Genomic DNA, 20,003 nt, shown 5'->3' on the forward strand with positions numbered 1-20,003 from the left:
CCTTGATATTCACCGCGCATAGAGCTAAAGAGTGTCCATAGAGTGTAACAAGAACCAAACCTGTATCATGGAAAGGAAAACAAGCACAAAAATGTCTGAACGTGACAGCAGCATGCACCAAACAAACACAAAAAAATCTGAGCGTAACACCAGCGTGCACCACACCGTCACACCAGCAGGAGGACGCCGCCATGAGCTGGACATCCCTCAGAAGCACGGCATGTGGGGCCCCGGAGCCGCCCTTGGAGCCATGGCGGTGTTTATGAGGCTGGTGTTAAGCGTGGCGGTGGAGTCCCTGTCAGCCGTGCGACGGCGGGTAGCACAGGGCATCAGCACCGTCAACACCACCACCATGGCCGCCTGCAAGTCGTTGGCTCGCCTGGTGGTGCAGTACTCCTCGCGGAAGAGTCTGAAGCGACTCGTAATCTTTATCTGCACATTCGCTCCGAATCTCAGGAACCGTAGGGGCGTCTTACTAATCTCCAGGTGTCTCCCGTCCCGCTTCACCAAAAGTTTCGTGAAGTTGTATTTCAGATTCCCCCCGTGGCTGCAGCAGTGGCAGGCGAGGCTCATTTTCCGAGACAGAACCCTCCTGACACTAGCTTTCCTGCGGCGACTCCTGCGGCTTTCCTTACAGTTGGTTGAGGTCATCTTCGGTAGAGCTGACAACCTCCTGCGTGCCGGAGTGAGGCTGCTCAAGGTGTGGGCGCACCGACTCATCCCTGCGCTGCGTAAAGGACAGCAGACACACGCTACAGGCCCTTCCAAATTACTGAAGATACAGAAATCACTGAAAAATATGAATGAAAATAAATCATTAATTTGATTATATGTATTCGTGGTGGTTTTACACACACACACGGTAGCTCAGTGGTTAGAGCGCTGGCTTCACAAACCAGAAGACCGGGGTTCGATTCCCCGGCCGGGTGGAGATATTTGGGTGTGTCTCCTTTGACGTGTAGCCCCTGTTCACCTAGCAGTGAGCAGGGCCCATTGAATTATAGGGTCCCTCCACGCGCAGGACTGGGTAGCCCTGGGCGGGACCAAAGCTCTGTGACGTCACGGGGAGCTCTGCTGGGAGAGAGAGAGAGAGAGAGAGCGCGCGCACCTCCCAGCAGAGCTCCCCGTGACGTCACATAGCTTTGGTCCCGCCCACGGCTACCCAGTCCTGCGCGTGGAGGGACCCTATAATTCAATGGGCCCTGGCAGTGAGTAGGTACGGGATGTAAATCGAGGAGTTGTGACCTTGTTGTCCCGGTGTGTGGTGTGTGCCTGGTCTCAGGCCTATCCGAAGATCGGAAATAATGAGCTCTGAGCTCGTTCCGTAGGATAACTACCCGTAGGGTGCTAAAGTTCCTATTGTCGCCAGGAACTATCTTAAAAGCTTTAGGAATAAGAATAATGAATGATGATAGTAATGGTGATGACAAAGATAACAGTAACAGCAACTTCAGATTGTGAGCTTGTGTTAGAGTGAAGTGCATGTATCTTTATTGTTTTTTTTTTTTTCTTTCGCTCCTCGCTGTGATGCTCTTATGCCATGGTTCCTTTGTATCTCTGTGTGCAACTTTGTATCCTCTATTTGTTGTAGGCTACTGTGTCTCTATCCTTCATTCTCTGTCCGGGGGTGAGTGGCAGGCTCCATCCTCCTCCTTTGTTGTATAATCTAAATCCAACAGTAGATGTGTCAATCAATCAATCAGAATCCTGGATCGAGATTTTGATTTTCGCGCGCAGCATCTGAACCTAACTTACCACATACGTAATGCCTATTTTCGCAACCATCAGCAATATAATCCATCACACAGTAGATATAGTGGCAGGTAGTGATTGCTTTCTTTGTTATGTGTCCAGTACAATAGATGTGTCAATCATGTGATCCGTGAAGAGCAAATTAGTATTGGAACGCCACATGAGAGGAGCGAGAGGTGGCCAAGCACGTCACAGAAAAGCCAAAACAAGGAGCGGCTCCCCGTCAGTACCAGCTGATCCCGGAGCTGTACTACTGACAAATGACTGCAGTGTCAGCCAAGTGTCGTGACGTGGTGTGAATACAATGAAGGAAGGCGTCATGTCAGATACTGCGGCTACTCCCATCACTCCAGGACATCTACATACATAGACACACTACAGGTACCATCACGGCGGCCTCTTGCGTCATCACATCAATACACACGGTCTTAACCCCTTAATCCCTTCAGTACCATGCCGCGTTTTCTTATTCATTCCTTTTACTATATTGGCGATTTTATACAGCATCAGAAACAAATGTGAGGATTAGAATAGTAAAGACTCTGGCCATTAATCTTTTTCACCTCCATAGACCCTTCCTAATGTCAATAAAATCACCTAATCATACCCAAAAATGGAGGTAAAAAATGCGTCTCAGTATTGAAGGGGTTAATGACGTCTCATTATTGTAGTCTAGACTGTAAGCACTGCAGTGTGTGGGTGTGACCTGCATGTACAGTGACATAGCTACACGGTTCACTTAGCACTAGTCTTTCTATTGCCACATCTTTCATAACATAGCAAATAGTTAGGAATTATTGCAGCTTCAACCAATACACCACACTTAACTATACACATTCTTACGGTCTAGATCACACTTCTACAAGCATTTCTAACCCCATTTTACCTTATTGGAAAACGGGGTTAGGTTAGGTTAGGTTAAGACCCCACTTTCCCAAGAGGTCCCCAAGCTTGTTAGACATAGGGAAAAAGAAATAGAAGAAAGGGTATATATATATTGGTTGAAACTGCAAATTTACCAATAGTTAATTTCAGAGATCCTTAATTCGTGCAATCCTAGGGCACATCATGGCTGAATACAAAAAAACAATTGTAATTAAAAAGCCATGCTAGGAAATAACATAGCCATGGTAACTAAAAAATAAAGTCAAAATGGAAACAACTTTATGTAGATTTATTTTACCCTTGCTTGATAAGAGTGAGTTTTAGTGTTACCACCTCATTGTAGATCCTGTGGTGGCAAGATGTTGGAGGGATTGGCAACATGGGTTCTCAACAACTACCTGGGAAAATATCTGGAAAACCTCAACACAGATCAGCTCTCCATTGGCCTCCTCAAAGGTGAAATGTTACTTTGTGTGTGTGTGTGTGTGTGTGTGTGTGTGTGTATGTGTGTTGGTTGGTTAACTCATTGAGCGGTTTTTGGTATGTTTTTCCATAATCACTAAGCTACCAGAGACACTTTTATTTTGTTTTGTAGCCACAACCAAACATTTTACTGGCTAGAAATTGCAAAATCTATCCCTTTCATCCCTTTCTCTCTTGTAGGTGCTGTGAAGGTGTCATTCATTGCTTTTAGTGCTGTGAATTTTTGCATATGGCTGTTAAAGGGCCATGCTAATGTCAACCTGAGGGTCAAAGTTGAAAAATGGTCTAAACTATGTTTGTAATATATCAAATTAAAGCTGAAAGCCTGAAGTTTCTGAATTGAAGAGAAAACTGAAAAATATCAAGCCAAATTTTTGTTTGAGGCTTTTGAAGTTCAAGAAAATTGTGAAATTTTTTTTCACAAAAAAACCCTAATTATAGTTTTCCATTCTTTCATTACAAGGAAGGTTGTTGATTCTGACTTCAATGTATATTAGAAGTATGGCCATCACTGTATTAGGCTAGGATGTTGTTGGCAATTCTAAGCAATTTAGTACTCTATAATAATTTATCATATGAATCAATTTTTGATGTAACGGCCACGACAAAAAAGTGATGTTTGTTTGTATAGGGCAGTGATTTTTTGCAGCAAATTAATACAACTTCATATCCAATGTAGATTTAGTTGGGGGGGGGTACCTATGCACCATTTGCCTTTTTTCTCTAGCTATCTATTTACTGCAATTACGTCGCGGTTGTTACGTTTTTTTTTTTTTTTTATGGTCGTTTCATCATGCAAATGAAACTATCGTAACAGACCGTCAATCTGTGTGTATATGCTGTTACCATCTATAATCTGTGTTTTGTTTGTGTTTCTAAAGAATGGAGATTGTGACACTGTTCAAGAAGACATAATTGTAAGGAATCTCCGAGTGCCAAATATTCACAGGAACACCTACATCTTCCAAAATGTGTGGCTATTGTATGCTATGTTACCAATAGTGAGGCTTATAGACAGTTGGGTGATGTATAGTTGTGATGATGAAGGTAGTGAGAAAAAACAGTGTTTGAATAGATCATAGCAGTAATATGATAGACACAAGGGATGGAGGAAAGCCTGGCTGTGTTAGGCAAAAAGGATGGGAGAGAAGATAAGAGGTGTGAAGAAAGGGAAAAGTTAAAGGTCACAGCTGTCAATCACACTGCTTGCTGTTGTCTGTTTCTTGTTGTTGTGGTAGCTTCATTTCTTCTTCTTAAAGTTTCTGATGCTAATTCCCGTGTAAAATTGAAGAGTTAAGCTTCCATTTGGTGTGCATTTATATATATATATATATATATATATATATATATATATATATATATATATATATATATATATATATATATATATATATACACACACACACACACACACACACACATATATATATATATATATATATATATATATATATATATATATATATATATATATATATATATATATATATATATATATATATATATATATATATATATATATATATATATATATATATATATATATATATATATATATATATATATATATATATATATATATATATATATATATATATATATATATATATATATATATATATATATATATATATATATATATATATATATATATATATATATATATATATATATATATATATATATATATATATATATATATATATATATATATATATATATATATATATATATATATATATATATATATATATATATATATACACACATTTATAATGTTCTGGTACTATGTTATTGCCATTAATTTTGCTTAAAGGAATCAGTGTAACAACCGCAACAGTTTTTTTTTTTTTTTTTTTTTTTTTTTTTTTTTGAGGAAAAACTTAAATGAAATTTGCCAGAAGCTATACATATTTGCATAGCTTAATGCTTCCTTTATAACCTCCATGTAAGATATTTTGAAAGTTCCCTTTATTTTTGCGGAGTTTTGCACATGTATAGCAGTAAGTCAAACTCTGTGTTGCATTTTTGTAACAACCATCACATCCTCTTTAACAATGAATGTCAATAACACCAATAAATACAGAATGTTCTGGATAGTCTAATTTTCTTCTTTAGCCATTATTACTACCTGGGTAAGAATCATATCTCGCTATCTCAATAACTTCTCGAGATATAGGTAAGAGTACACCCATAAGTTATGTCCGAATGTAACAACCACCACAGTTGAATGACCCAGGATTAAGCGTACCTATTTACCTCTCATTATCTGCCACGTAGGGGAGGTGGAGCTGGAGAATGTGCCGCTGCGGAAGGATGCGCTGCGGCACCTGGACATGCCCATGGAGGTGCTGGCGGGCTTTGTGGGTCGGGTCAAACTGCAGATCCCTGTGTCCCGCCTGCGCTCTGAGCCCTGGGTGATTATGTTTGAGCAACTTTACCTGGTGGCCGGCCCCATCAAGTTAGAGGAAGTACGTGGTCTCTTGTATTACGTTATGAATCTTGTGGTCAGGGTTGGGAAGTCTTGTGAAGGACATTATCCACTGGTATAAAATTACACTGCATCTTTAGTATGGGGTCATTATTTTCTTACTGGTATCTATAGAGAAGGCTAAAAAATTGAAAATAAGTGTATCTGTTTGCTAATGCTATGTATTCTACCTATTTTACCTATTCTCAAGTCAACTAATTACCAAAAAAGTGGCTCGCATTCTGTATTGTTTGTTTGTTGGTGCAGTTTGACGAGGAGGCTGAGGCAGCGGCAGCACAGGCTCGAAAGATCAGTCAGCTGGATGCACTGGAGGTGGCGTGGCGGGCTGACCAGGAGGAGTGTCACGAGGCCTCCCATTATGCCAACTCCTACTCCTCCTGGCTCAGCTACGGCACCTCCTTCATGACCAACATCATTGAGAATATTCAGGTAAGAGACACAAACACAGATCAAATAAGACAAAGAGAGATTGATGGTTGCATTCTTTATAATGTTCTTATCCATGAAGCTTCAAGATTAATTTATTTGAGGGGGAAAACTGGCCAAGGGAAACAAAATGAAAATAAAACAAAAAGGCCCACTTATTTGCCAACCCCCTTGCATGTCTGAGAGAGTTAGTTAAAAGAAAATAAAGGGATGAATGTCTTGAAACTTCCCTCTTAAATGAAGTCAAATCATAGGAAGTTGGAAATACAGAATGAGGTAAGGAGTTCCAGAGTTTACCTGACAGCTTATCTTCCTTTAGGGTTTGTTTTCTTAACCTTTTTCATCCACAAACCACTTGAAGAATGTAGTGAAAGTAATATACACACAACATTCTTCACAATACATACATGTAGTTTATTCTGTTTTTATGAATGTTGACTTGTATAGTGTAAGACAAACAACACATGGAAATTCTCTCTCTCTCTCTCTCTCTCTCTCTCTCTCTCTCTCTCTCTCTCTCTCTCTCTCTCTCTCTCTCTCTCTCTCCACCAACAACATTAATTTCTGATTCTTTGGTTTTGTCTCAGCTGAAGATCCGTGATGTGCACCTTCGCTATGAGGACGACCGCTGCATTCCCAACCAAGTGTTTGCGTGTGGCCTCACCATTGACTCCCTGGCGCTGCAGAGCTCAGACGAACAATGGAGACCCAGGTAGGACATTCAGGAACACTTTGACATAGATTTATTTATATCATAATATAATGTGAGGTGTATGAAATGTGCCCATGGATCTAGTTAATCTGAATATGTTAGTCATGGAGGAGTGTTTTTGCACTGTTCTTTTGGGTCAGGAAGGTCACATAGTTAGTTTCAGTTACTCATGAAGCCATTAGAATATGTAAACAAGCTCTCAATGCCCAAGTGGTGTAGATACAGGATTGGTAATTTTGTATTCCCTTGATACAGGAAAGGAAGATAAACGTTGCAAAAGCTTCTCCATATCCATGTCAGTACATCTTTATCCTCTTAACAGATTAAAATAATCAGAAATTAATAATTAAACATTGCCATAATAATTCTGAATAATTGTGAGTGTTTAAGGAATGACATTGATCTGCGTCAGGTATGTGTTTGGGAGTGCCTCCAAGATGGCCTACAAGTTGCTGGAGCTGACCAACATGGGCCTCTACTGGGACACCTCGGCTTCCCTCTACAGTGACAAGCCTCTGCCTGAACTAACGGTCAGTGCACAGACACACAGACTCATTATCGTCAAGCAGTTTATGATGATAATCCTCACATCCCATTCCTTACACCCCAGTGAAGCTGAACATTAACCTCACAGACCCTGATGTTGTCCGGCATTGAGAAGCGTGACCACGAGTACCTGTTGTCTCCGGTGAGTGCCACGGCCTGTGTCAAGCGTAACCTGTGTGAGGCTCCCCTGCGTTCCCGCTCCAGTCCTCGCATCAGCTGTGACCTAAGGCTGGATAAGTTCCCCCTCAACCTGGATGAGACACAGTACCGCCAGCTGGTGCGCTGGAGTCGTGAGTATGACCGTCTTGACCTTGCTCGCCACTACCGTAAGTGGAGGCCGGCTGTCCCTGTGCGGGAGAACATACGAGAATGGTGGCAGTTTCCCATCCAGTGCCACCTGGAGCGTATTCACCGCACCCATGCTGGCAGGACCTGGCCAGTCACCCTACAGAGGGCCAGGGACATTGTGAAGTAAGTCTCTTGCCATTTTTAATTGTCTTTGAGTGATCCTGTATTCTGTGTTAGCTCTTGTTAAGGACTCTGTACTATACCTTGAGCTTCTGTACCTCCTCCCACCTTCCCTAACCTGAGTAATTGTTCCCTGGCAGGTATGTTGAGGTGTACTGTGAGCATCTGAAGCAGCCAGCCACAGTACCAGCAGAACACAAGGCCCAGAAGCTGAGACTGGAGCAAGAATTGGGTTTTGGTGAGTTGTGTGCATTGCGGGAAGTGGCCATGGCTAGAGTGGGCAGGGAGATGAAGGCCAAACAAGACACTCAGCCCGCTGCCTCACCCACCACCTCCCCGACATACAGCGGGGAGGGGATTCTGCAGCGGTGGTTTCCTACCTGGGGAGGCTGGTACGCCTCGGAGCCACCAGCCACGGACGCAGAAGACTCCAACAGAGAAGAGGAATTGGATCCAGCTGCTAAAGAATGCCCTCCTCCTCCTAAGACAGACCCTTCAGGGGGTGAAGAGGTGTGTGTTGACCCAGAAGCATTTACTTACTGGTGACATAGATGTAGAGGAGGAGATTTTGATTTTAGTGTTTCAAAGCATCAGATATTTCAGTCAGTAGGCAGTGTATATAAATCTCTCTCTCTCTCTCTCTCTCTCTCTCTCTCTCTCTCTCTCTCTCTCTCTCTCTCTCTCTCTCTCTCTCTCTCTCTCTCTCTCTCTCTCTCTCTCTCTCTCTCTCTCTCTCTCTCTCTCATGACAGGTGTCTGGGTCCTTGGAGGAGGAGATCCTGTACGTTCTGTCGGACACAGTTGAGAACAACACATTCATGAAGAGAGATGCTGTGTTCTGCAAGATCAGCTTTACCCTGAAGCAAAGCTCTTTCTGCCTCTCCTCCAGCCGGGGTGGTGCTGAGGACCAAGAGGGAAGGTTAGTGCTGTGTCAGGCTCATCACTCAAACTGCTTCCCACTGAATGCAAATTATTGTAATTATGTGAGGTGATGGAAAGGTGTAGATGGAGATGGTCTTGGCATGTTGAAAGAAATTGGGTGTTTGCAGTGATCTGGAAAAACCAATTGTGATATCAATAGTGAAACTAAATTCTTTCAGCATGATTTTATACTGTTTTCTCTCTCTCTCTCTCTCTCTCTCTCTCTCTCTCTCTCTCTCTCTCTCTCTCTCTCTCTCTCTCTCTCTCTCTCTCTCTCTCTCTCTCTCTCTCTCAACCAGAGCTGAGCTGTTTGAGCTGGAGTTTGCCAACGTGAAGATGGGTCTGGAGTCTCGGCCAAGGAGCAAATCCTACAAGTTTGACATTGAGTTGGGCTCCCTGATGCTGAAGGACAAGGTGAGTGGTGCTTGGGAAACATGCTATACTGGAGAAAATAGGTGAATACTTAAAGAGGTGGTGATATGAAAGATAATATTTAATTTGAGCATGTAAAAAGTAGTAGGTGTATGTATGTTATTGAAAGAGTGAATGCCATGAACTGCCCTGGAAATAGTGTGTGTGAATGTAGTCTTAGTGGCAATACTGTGTTGTCTGCTATTCTTGTTGTGTTCATCCATGTTTTCTTTTGATTAGTGTTGCTTTATTTCAAGTAATAATATGTTAGCTTGTCAAAAGGTGAAGTAACATGTAACATTCTGATATTTCTCCATCTAGGTGACACCCGATACAGTGTTCCCTCAGCTGCTGTCACCCCAGAACCGTGCACCAGTACCGTCTTTCACCGGCGCCCTCTCCCGCACCTCCACCATGTATGCCAAACTGACCAGCATCATATCCCCGGCACAAACCAAGTCCCAGGGGCCGCTCTTCTCTCTGTGCTATGAGTGCCGGCCGTTCAACTCCAAGGCTGATCACAGGTAGGTTGAGTAGAGAAGAGAGTGACCAGTGTTGCCAGATGGTTAGTCTCTGTCAGTTTATTACATTTATGTTAAGAAACTATTAGGTGAATAATTACTATACATGTACTGCTTTGTTTTAAAAAGGAAAGTATTGTCTTTTTAACACACACACACACACACGCGCCCGGTAGCTCAGTGGTTAGAGCGCTGGCTTCACAAGCCAGAGGACCAGGGTTCCATTCCCTGGCCGGGTGGAGATATTTGGGTGTGTCTCCTATCACGTGTAGCCCCTGTTCACCTAGCAGTGAGTAGGTACGGGATGTAAATCAAGGAGTTGTGACCTTGTTGTCCCGGTGTGTGATGTGTGCCTGGTCTCAGGTCTATCCGAAGATCGGAAATAATGAGCTCTGAGCTCGTTCCGTAGGGTAACGTCTGGCTGTCTCGTCAGAGACTGCAGCAGATCAAACAGTGAAACACACACACACACACACACACACACACACACACACACACACACACACACACACACACACACACACACACACACACCACAAATTCTAAAGCAGTTTTTTCTGTCAGACTGGTGATCACCTCATCAGCGCTGGATATGGTGTACAATCCTGCTGCTCTGGATGCCATCAAGGTATTCTTCACCCTGCCCTACCACAAGCGGGGCGTTGGAGGGGACTACGGCCTCACTCCTCAGATGGCGGCTCTCACCACGGCAGCCAGGAAAAGGTCAGCCAGATAGGAAAGAATCACTCGCTCATATACCTACTACTGCTACTCTTACACTTAGTCACTTGTTTTTTTGCTTACTGATGCTGTGTGTTTATGTGTATATGTGTGTGTGTGTGTGTGTGAGAGAGAGAGAGAGAGAATCATGTCAGGAATTGAAAAATTATACTGCATCGAGCTTGTGGTGTTGGATTAATAATATGTAGGAGGAAATAACCTGAAGGTGAAAAAGGGAGTTTGCAGAAGGGGAGACGTAGTAAGTGCAAGGACAGTACATGGTTTTAAGGAGAGATTAGATAATAGTAGATATCAAGACAGGAAACCATGAACGTTGATTCCCCCTCCCATGAACCACAGGCAGGTCAACACATACAAATATAAGTGGTATTCTTGTTCCAGGTATGAAGAGTTGAAGGAACAGACCAAACAGGAGTTGAAGAGGAACTGGGAACAAATGATGGAAGGAGATATGGTAAATTTAGTGCAATGATTTATTTACTTGAGTCTTCTGTGATATTCTTTGGGATGTCTTTGAGGCTGAATGTCCTGGTCTTAATGTTTTTTTCCCATTTTGGTGAATTAATAGCAGTGTTTTCTTGTCTCAACAGGTAAACCGCAAGCGATGGGATATCAAACTGGACATCTCGGCTCCACAAATCATCATTCCAGAGCATTTCCAAGACAAGAATGCCATGCTGGTGGTGTTGGACTTTGGAAGGCTGGTGTTCTGCTCAGCCCAGCCTCCCACGTCTGTTGACATCCCCAGGGTAGAGCTTGACCTTGCCAGTGAGGATGAGGGTAAGTCATTCGGTACAAGACAAAAAAATTACAGTGTACAAGAAATGTGCGACTCATTTGATATCTTCAGTACCATGACATGTTTCCATATTCATTCTGGTTTCTATTTAGTGATTTTATACAGCTTCAGAAACTTATGTGAGGATTAAAATAGTGAAAAGACTGGCCATTTATCTTCTTATCTCTATAAACCTTTCCTAATATCAATAGAATTATCTAATCATATTCAAACCCATGGTAAAAATACATCCCTGACCTGAAGAGGTTAAGGAAGATATTTTTATTTGTGTTGTTTCCCTGACAGATGAGTTTGCCACCCCATGCTCCACCCCTGACGAATTAGAGAGCATGTCACCGCAGGGCACCAGGAAGGACAGTCAGGGCAGGAAGGTGTCTGCTCCAGACCTCAACTCTCAGTTTTCCGAAACACTGCTTCATGATCGGATATATGACAAGTGAGTACCCAAGGCAGGTCACAGGTTACCTCTTTGCTTGCTACATCATCAAGTGGTTAGGAATGTGAAAAATCACTGTTGAGTTACTGATTCATTGTCCAAGGCAATCTGTGGCTGAGTGTTTTCCTCTGCACCAGATATGACCTTCGGCTGTCAGACATGCAGGTGTTGGTGGGCAAGGTGCACGACAACTGGCGTTTTGCTTACCTCAAGGGCACTGGTGAGTGAAGATAGCATGGCAAACCTCACTTCAACTATTTCAGAGTTCAGTGCATCAATACAGAGAATTGTACTTTTGATGGGGCAGGATGTGTGGATTGAGTTTTTAGTATTTACTGTGTGTATTTCTTCAGGTCATATGCATGTGTTGGATCGCTTCAGCATCAACCTTCAGCTTGAGAGGCGAGTGGTGCCAATACACGATGCCCAACAGCAGTGGCCCAGCGCTACACTGTCTGGCACATTGCCCAAGCTGGTGCTGCACATCAACGAGCAGAAAGTCCAGGCGCTGAACAACATGATCACCAAATTTTATGCTGATCAGCCTCAGGACACACCAAGGTCAGTATTTTACCATGGGTTTGAATATGATTAGATCATTCTATTGATATTAGGAAAGGTTTATAGAGATTAAAAGATTAATGGCCAGTCTTTTCACACACGGGACATCGTCGATGGCGGAGGTGGTCGCTGAGCTCCAGAGCAATCATCTATAATTCTACAGTTACCTAAGAGTAACCAAGGTGGGAAAGGAGCTGGTAATGTTTGTCCCGTCTCCATATAGTCATGTTAACTGTTGATTAGCAAAATAATGTCCAGTGAAGGTAAATATAAACTGTAGCCTGCGTTTGAGCCATCAGCTGGTTTGTTTACGTCTGCGCAACATGGCGGCCGTGAACTCGAAAGAGGAATCAGACTTCACAGGGTTTCAAGGAATAATGGAGAAGAGCACTTATGTGAAGAAAATTCTGGAGTTAGAAGGTAAAATTGAAAACTGTTTGAAAAGTATGAGGGCCTGGAAACGAGTTATGACAATGTAAAGAGAGACTGTGCCGATATGAAGAAGGAAAATGCAGCACTGAAAGAGGAAGTTAAGCTAATTAAAGTGAATTGCGAAAAATGTGGAGAATCTCTAGGAAAAGTGATGGAGAAGCAGGCTGAATGGAAAAAAGTCAGGAAGTGGAAAGAAAGGAGGTAAATTACAAAGTTGCAAGTCTGGAAAAGGAAATCAAAGAGTCAGGGGAGAAAACTTTGGGCCTTGCTGAAATTATAGATCAACAGATCATAGAAGAGAAGATAGCTGAGAAAGTGGTGAAGGTTATTAAGTCAAATGAGACATTGGTGAGGGAAACTGTAGACAAAAAGAGATGTGTGGTGATATTTGGTGTGGAGGAGGATAAGACACCGAGTAAAATGGAGAGAGAGAAAACATAAAAAGGTGATAAATAATATCATTAATGTGGTGCAAGAGGAGGAAAAGACCTAGTACAAGAAATAGAGGACTTCCATAGAATTGGAAAGTTCACAAGAGAAGGTATGAGGCCAATAAGAATCAAACTTAAGTCACAAAAGGATGTAGATGAATTGGTGGAGAAGTCATGGAGGCTAGCCCAGCAGGAAACAACAAGGAAGATTTGGTTGAGAAGAGATCTCGGTGAAAAGGAAAGAGAAATGTTAAATGAGTTGAGAAAGGAGGCTTTGAAAAAAATGAAGAGAGGACAGAAGAAGAGAAGAAAGAGTTTTTCTGGAGAATCTTGGATATGAGACTGAGGAAGTGGTTCATAACCCAGAAAAGTACAGCAAGAAAGGACTAAAGAAACTTACATATGAGCGAAATGTAATGTATTCCAACATAAATGGAGTGATATCGGGATTTTAGAACTCAACGATTACTTGAGGGACAAGAACCCAGATATTGTGGGTCTTACTGAAACAAAACTGAGAGAGGGAGAAGACCTGATGAAGGTTGGAGAAGGGAAATATAACGTTTGGAAAAGAAATAGAGTAGGTAAGATGGGAGGAGGAGTGATGTTGCTGGTTAAAAAAGATATAAAGGTGGATCAAGTGAAAAAGGTATGGGAAAGGCAGAAGTGCTAAAGATCAGAGCAGAAACTAATGAAGGAAAAAAGAGGCACTACATAGTGGTGTACGTACCACCTAAGACAAATGCATGGTCAGTACAGGAATATGAAGAAATGATAAGTGATACAGGAACATGTCTGGAAGAAATGTTGGGTGGCTGTGAACGAACTATAATGATGGGAGATTTTAATTGTAAAGAGGTGTGTTGGGAGGACTGGTCAATGGAAGGATCAGAGACAACATGGGGAAATACACTATTGACACTGGCAATGGAAAATGTGTTAACTCAGTGGGTCAAAGAAGATACTAGGTTTGGAGGAGAGGGAGCATCGTCAAGACTGGACTTGGTCTTTAGTACAGAGCCAATGGTCATTGAGGAGATGAGGGTGGAGTGCCCTTTAGCAAAGAGTGATCATGCAGTTTTGGAGTTCAAGGTGATAGACGAAGAGAAATCTAGAAGAAATGAAGAATATAAAGTGGGAAGATGGAATTATGCCAAGACAGATTTTGGAAACCTAAAGAAATTCTTTCAAGAGACAAATTGGATGAAATTCAAGAGTGCTAAGGAGCAAATGAAAAGTGGAAGGAATTTATAAAAATATACAAAGAAGGTGAGAAAAATTTGTACCAATAAGACAACATAGAGAAGTTGGAAAGCAGGACTGGTTTAACGATAGATGTGAAAAGGCTAGAACAAGAAAAGAGGATGCATGGAAGAGGTGGAGAAGGAAAAGACGGATTAAGCAGTGGGAAAGTTACAAAAGAGCAAGAAATGAATATGTGTTGATTAGAAGAGAAGAAAGAAAGAAACAAGAAAAGGATATAATTGATAAATGTAAAGACCAACCAAGGCTTTTTTACAGACATGTGAACAACAACATCAAAAATAGAGAAAGTATTGAAAGTTTAGAAGTAAATGGAGTATACAGTGAAGATCCCAGGGAAATGGCAGAGGCTATGAATGGATGCTTTCGGAAGGTATTCACAAAGGAGACTGCTTTTGACAAACCACTGGTAATGGAACAGAAAGGGATTATGAAGGAGTTTCAAGTAACGGTGGAGGAGATCAAGAACATGATGGGGAGTTTAGAAGTGAGAAAAGCTGTGGGACCTGATGGGGTATCAGGATGGATTTTAAGAGAATGCAGGGAGCAATTGGCAGAAAAAGTTTGTGAAGTAATTGATGCCTCATTAAGGGAAGGCGTAGTGCCCCAAGACTGGAAAAGAGCTAACATTGTCCCAATCTATAAATCAGGTAACAAGAGAGACCCATTGAACTATAGACCAGTGTCACTTACAAGTGTGGTAGCTAAGATGTGTGAGAGGGTGGTGAAGACTAGATGGACAGACTTCTTGGAGAAAATGACATACTTTGTGAGTGTCAATTTGGTTTTAGGAAAGGGCGTTCATGCACGACAAACCTGATATGTTACTATTCGAGGGTGATAGATGTAATACAGGAAAGAGATGGTTGGGCTGATGGAATATATCTGGATTTAAAAAAGGCCTTTGATAAGGTACCACACCAGAGACTGATCTGGAAACTTGAAATGGTAGGAGGAGTGCATGGCAGTTTACTAAAATGGATGGAAGACTTTTGGTAGGAAGAGAAATGAGAACAATAATTAAGGACAGACCATCAGAATGGGGATTGGTGGAGAGTGGAGTTCCACAGGGATCAGTGTTGGCACCAGTAATGTTCGCAGTCTACATAAATGACATGGTGGATGGGGTGTCCAGTTATGTGAGCCTATTTGCAGACGATGCAAAATTGTTACGAAAAGTGAGATGTGACAAAGATTGCGAACTACTCCAGGAAGACTTGGACAGAATATGGAAATGGAGCTGTACATGGCAAATGGAGTTCAACACGACAAAATGCAAGAAAATAGAGTTTGGCAAGAGTGAAAGAAGAATCAGGAGTATGTACAAGATAGGAAATGAAGACATAAAACCAGTCATGAAGAAAAAGACCTTGGGGTGACAATTACCAATGACCTATCGCCAGAGAGACATATAAACAAAATAATTGGAGAAGTATTGAACTTATTGAGGAACATAAGAGTGGCGTTCGTATATCTAGATGAAGAAATGATGAAGAAAATAATTACTGCAATGATAAGACCGAGGCTTGAATATGCAACAATACAGTGGGCTCCGAACTTAAAGAAACACATAAGGAAACTAGAGAAAGTACAGAGGGCTGCAACGAAAATGGTGCCTGACTTAAGAGATTTGACTTATGAAGACAGACTGAAAAGAATGCAACTTCCAACCCTGGAAAACAGAAGAGAAAGGGGAGACCTGATAGCAATATACAGAGTGATGATTGGCATGGAAAAATGGATAGGGAAGATCTGTGTATGTGGAATGGAAGAATGTCGAGAGGGCATGGGAAAAACTAAAATGGCCACTTATAGGAGAGATGTGAAAAATATAGCTTCCCTCATAGAAGGGTGGAAGCATGGAATAGTTTAGACGTGGAAGTGGTCAACGCAAGGAATATTCATGATTTTAAGAAAAAGCTGGACATTAATAGATATGGAGACGGGACAACACGAGCATAGCTCTTTTCCCGTATGTTACAATTAGGTAAATACAATTAGGTACACACACACACACACACACACACACACACACACACACATATGCACTCATACATGTAATAAAAATAAGAATTCCTTTGTTTTTGCTTTTGGTCATCAGGAAGGATTCAGAGATGGAAAACTACCGAGGTGACGAGTTGAGCAGCGGTGTGGTGAGTGACAGCATGACGCGCTCCAACACCCTGTACTCCCTGGGTGACCAGACTGATGACAGCTCTCCCAAGGGAGCCACTTCCCCTGCTGATGAAGGCAAACTGCTCATGGTCCAGTTCACAGTTGATCGACTCTCTCTAGAGGTGAGTTAACTTGCTGTGACATGCAGCGCTAAACATAACATTCATATGACTTTGGGACTTGTGCTTTTAGCTCTCCTTCATATACTATAGAAATAATGAATGTCCTTATCAACAGTTGCAATCACGTGGGAGGAGTGTGGCAGAGCTGCAGGTGACAGGAGTCCGAGCCAACCTGAACAAGCGTCCCCACGAGAGCACCGCCACCCTCAGCGTGCACTCTCTCCTCCTGGTGGATGCACTGCAGACATTTGGCCCAGACTTTGAGCTTTTAGTTGCCAGTCACAAGCATGTCAGGTGAGGAAAAAGAAAAAGAGGCTTTTAAATTTCAAATGAAACCCTTCACTTCATATTTAGAGTGTAAACCCACTTATCTATTTATTTTCATTGTCTCCCCAAACTGAAGTGCATTGTGTAAGCCATGTGTCTAAATACTGTCTAACAAAAACATGTTTCATTTGTTATGTTTTTTATTTTTATTTTATTTTTTTTCTCAGCATGGACAGTGTGAGTGGCAGTCTTCTGGACAGTGACCCCTGCTCCCCTACCTCCCCTGCCTCCCCTGACCATAATGCACCATTGAAGCTGGCCTCTCCCCTCACCATCAGCCACGCCATTTCCTCATATGCAGCATCAAGGGGTAACTACTCCATCCTTTAGTTCATTCATCTAATTTATTTAACCATTGTAGCTTTTTTTTTATTGTATTTCTCTCTCTCTCTCTCTCTCTCTCTCTCTCTCTCTCTCTCTCTCTCTCTCTCTCTCTCTCTCTCTCTCTCTCAGTTTATACATTTTCTTTCTTTTCTTTCCAGCTCAGTCACCACCACACGCTTCCCGTAATATTCCGTCACCTCCGCCTATTTCCTCTCCAATGTTCGGCGGTGGTGGTGGTGGTGCTGGTGGTGGTGGTGGTGGTGGAGGAGGAGGAGGAGGAGGAGGGAGTGCTTTGTCCTTCACTGAGGCACGTGACACAGAGGCACTCATTATCCTGGAGGTGACATATGTTTCAGCCATGTGCCCTTCGCAGCAGGACGCCGGGTCGCTTTTAGTGGCCTCAGTGCAGTTCAACACTCTAGATATCATTGGTGAGTGTGGAAGGAAAGGTTGCTTTGTTATGCGTGTATGTGTATGTGTGTATGTGTGTAAGTGTGGAACAATTGACATTTCTACACTTATCCCCTTCAATACTGAGACGCATTTTTATCACGGTTTTCTAGTATGATTAGACAATTTTATTGACATTAGGATGGGTCTATGGAGGTCAAAAGATTAATGGCCAGAGTCTTTGCTATTTTAATCTCCACATAAGTTACCAGAATGAATATAAAAACATGGCATGGTACTGAAGGGATTAACTTGTTCATAATCTCTTACTACAGCTAACCAAGAAACAGTGGTTGAGTTGGTGGGGTTCTTGCATCAGCTATTTCCTCGACCGTCCCTCTCCTCCACTCCTCCATTCCACCCACACCACCTCCCTCCTACTGAAGCCTCTGCTCTGCCTTACACCCTTCCCCAACAACCTGAGAGGGAAGCAGAGAGTGGCGCTGAGCATCCCCATGGCCCAGATGTTTCCTATGTGGCCCCAGAGAAGAGTCCTGTCCGCGCTGAATTGAGTTTTGACTTCCACAAGCTGACTGTGTTGCTGTTGCGTGGTGTGTACAAGGAGAAAGACCTGGTGGGACGTAAAGTGGGCACGGCAGTCCTCTCTGATGCCAAGATCCAGGCTACTGTTGGTAAGTGTGTGTCAAATGAATACTGACTGGTTGTGTTCATTTTGGGGGATTTTATATTTGGTTCATATTATTCAGAGACTCCTTTGATGTTGGTAATTAGCAAAATGGCCTTGATTCATTGTAATAAGACAGACATATCTATTTGTATCTATGTATGTGTGATGTCTGAGGCAAAGTTCACTATTGGTAATGTAAAGTGGAGCCTGGCACTATAGTTTGACTTTATGGTTCTGCAGACAGTGGCATCCTGAATGTTGAGGGGTCACTGGGAGGGTTCCAAGTACGTGATGTGACCCCAGAAGGCAGCAAGCACCAGTGCATCATCAGTGTAGGACAGGACCCCATCGTGGAGCGCTCACAGGTGCAGGCTTTCTCTTGTGTGCCTTGCCTTAGTGCTTGTTTCATATTTTGTTTTTTTCTCTCTGAGACAATAACCAATTGATGCTAATGATTGATAACTGGAAATAAGCACCACCAGAGGTAATAGAAGCATTTGTTCTCTCCCTCAGGACCTTTTCTCACACCTGAACAGTGACTTGTACCGGTCGTACTCAGCCATGGACAATGCTCACCGTGCCTTCAGCTTCAAGGTCATCCGCCCACTAACCTTCACTCGGATTAACCAGAGTGAGTCATAGTGTGTTGTGTAAAGTACTGGAGGTGATGAAGCTCAAGGAAACTGATGAATAGCCTCTCACAAGCAGCAAGGACTAGAAATGGTACAAGAGGGGTGAAGGGGGTGGAAACTTCTTAATTTTAGTTGTTACCCATCACCAGTAGTAATAATATTTTGTTGGAAATAATATATTTCCAACACATATTCATTTTTTTGCAGAGTATGGTGAGACAGTAGACAATGAAGACCTGAGGGTGCAGCTGCGTCTTGCGTCTGTTTGCTACACCCACTCACCACACTTCCTGAAGGAGCTGAGGTCTTGTGCCACTGAGTTCAAGCATTACATGACTGTTGTGGCCTCTTCCCTCAAGCATGCTGCGACAGAGATGGCCATGGGACTTGTCAGCAAAAGGTAACTGGCTCCGTGTGGTGAATACATGAGAGAGAGAGAGAGAGAGAGAGAGAGAGAGAGAGAGAGAGAGAGAGAGAGAGAGAGAGAGAGAGAGAGAATGCTTTTTAAATTAGGTTACATTGAAATTCTATCAAAATGTTCTAAACTTAACATATTAGTGCTATATGTGTGATCACTGTAGTTACTTTATTAAGTATGTTATTATGATCATGCAGTTTCATTTACTAGGTTGGTATTGATTTGCCAGTCTTATAGTACAACTCAATTAATTGATAAGTAGACCTCAGTTATCTAATTTTATGTCAAGAAGCGTATATCCAAGTAATTTATTAGTTGTAAGCCAAGAAGATCAATGTTAACCTTAACTAAACAGAGCAGCGTTCTTTATTGCCGTGTTCTGTGTGACCTTTCAGAATAGAGTCGATCTCCTTTTTCCTCAAGTAAGAAAGAAAGGACAATTTATTTATGAATGCTGGTTTGGCAAGCAGTCAGTGGGATGCGTACAGTAAAAGCTCAATTAGTCGGACCACCACCAGCGCCGTCATTCATTTTACACCCTTTACTCAGTGTGTCTCAGTCAACAGACACCTTGAACCTTCCAGCTCCTCCTCCCGCAGTGATCTTGATCTTGATGGTACAGGTGACGCAGAATTTCTTCTGGGTCAGG

General features: G+C 42.4%; 1 protein-coding gene across 1 annotated transcript in view; it reads left to right on the top strand.

Moving 5' to 3' along the window:
• The first annotated feature begins 1,203 nt into the window (after window positions 1–1,203).
• Window positions 1,204–20,003, top strand: part of LOC123501831 (vacuolar protein sorting-associated protein 13D-like) — a 58,381-nt gene continuing 39,581 nt past the window's right edge. The window contains exons 1-26 of the mRNA XM_045250859.1: window positions 1,204–2,133; window positions 2,981–3,093; window positions 5,401–5,591; window positions 5,858–6,040; window positions 6,625–6,749; window positions 7,162–7,279; window positions 7,384–7,766; window positions 7,904–8,273; window positions 8,515–8,681; window positions 8,983–9,097; window positions 9,416–9,618; window positions 10,180–10,338; window positions 10,738–10,810; window positions 10,947–11,136; window positions 11,441–11,591; window positions 11,729–11,811; window positions 11,945–12,152; window positions 16,380–16,575; window positions 16,691–16,869; window positions 17,070–17,212; window positions 17,385–17,657; window positions 17,952–18,308; window positions 18,545–18,669; window positions 18,818–18,935; window positions 19,144–19,336; window positions 19,750–19,776. Coding sequence (XP_045106794.1) covers window positions 2,997–3,093; window positions 5,401–5,591; window positions 5,858–6,040; window positions 6,625–6,749; window positions 7,162–7,279; window positions 7,384–7,766; window positions 7,904–8,273; window positions 8,515–8,681; window positions 8,983–9,097; window positions 9,416–9,618; window positions 10,180–10,338; window positions 10,738–10,810; window positions 10,947–11,136; window positions 11,441–11,591; window positions 11,729–11,811; window positions 11,945–12,152; window positions 16,380–16,575; window positions 16,691–16,869; window positions 17,070–17,212; window positions 17,385–17,657; window positions 17,952–18,308; window positions 18,545–18,669; window positions 18,818–18,935; window positions 19,144–19,336; window positions 19,750–19,776 — 4,427 coding nt within the window. The 5' untranslated portion in view covers window positions 1,204–2,133; window positions 2,981–2,996. The remainder of the gene's footprint in view (window positions 2,134–2,980; window positions 3,094–5,400; window positions 5,592–5,857; window positions 6,041–6,624; window positions 6,750–7,161; window positions 7,280–7,383; window positions 7,767–7,903; window positions 8,274–8,514; window positions 8,682–8,982; window positions 9,098–9,415; window positions 9,619–10,179; window positions 10,339–10,737; window positions 10,811–10,946; window positions 11,137–11,440; window positions 11,592–11,728; window positions 11,812–11,944; window positions 12,153–16,379; window positions 16,576–16,690; window positions 16,870–17,069; window positions 17,213–17,384; window positions 17,658–17,951; window positions 18,309–18,544; window positions 18,670–18,817; window positions 18,936–19,143; window positions 19,337–19,749; window positions 19,777–20,003) is intronic.

Source organism: Portunus trituberculatus, chromosome 10 (assembly GCF_017591435.1).
Source record: "Portunus trituberculatus isolate SZX2019 chromosome 10, ASM1759143v1, whole genome shotgun sequence".
NCBI lineage: Eukaryota > Metazoa > Arthropoda > Malacostraca > Decapoda > Portunidae > Portunus > Portunus trituberculatus.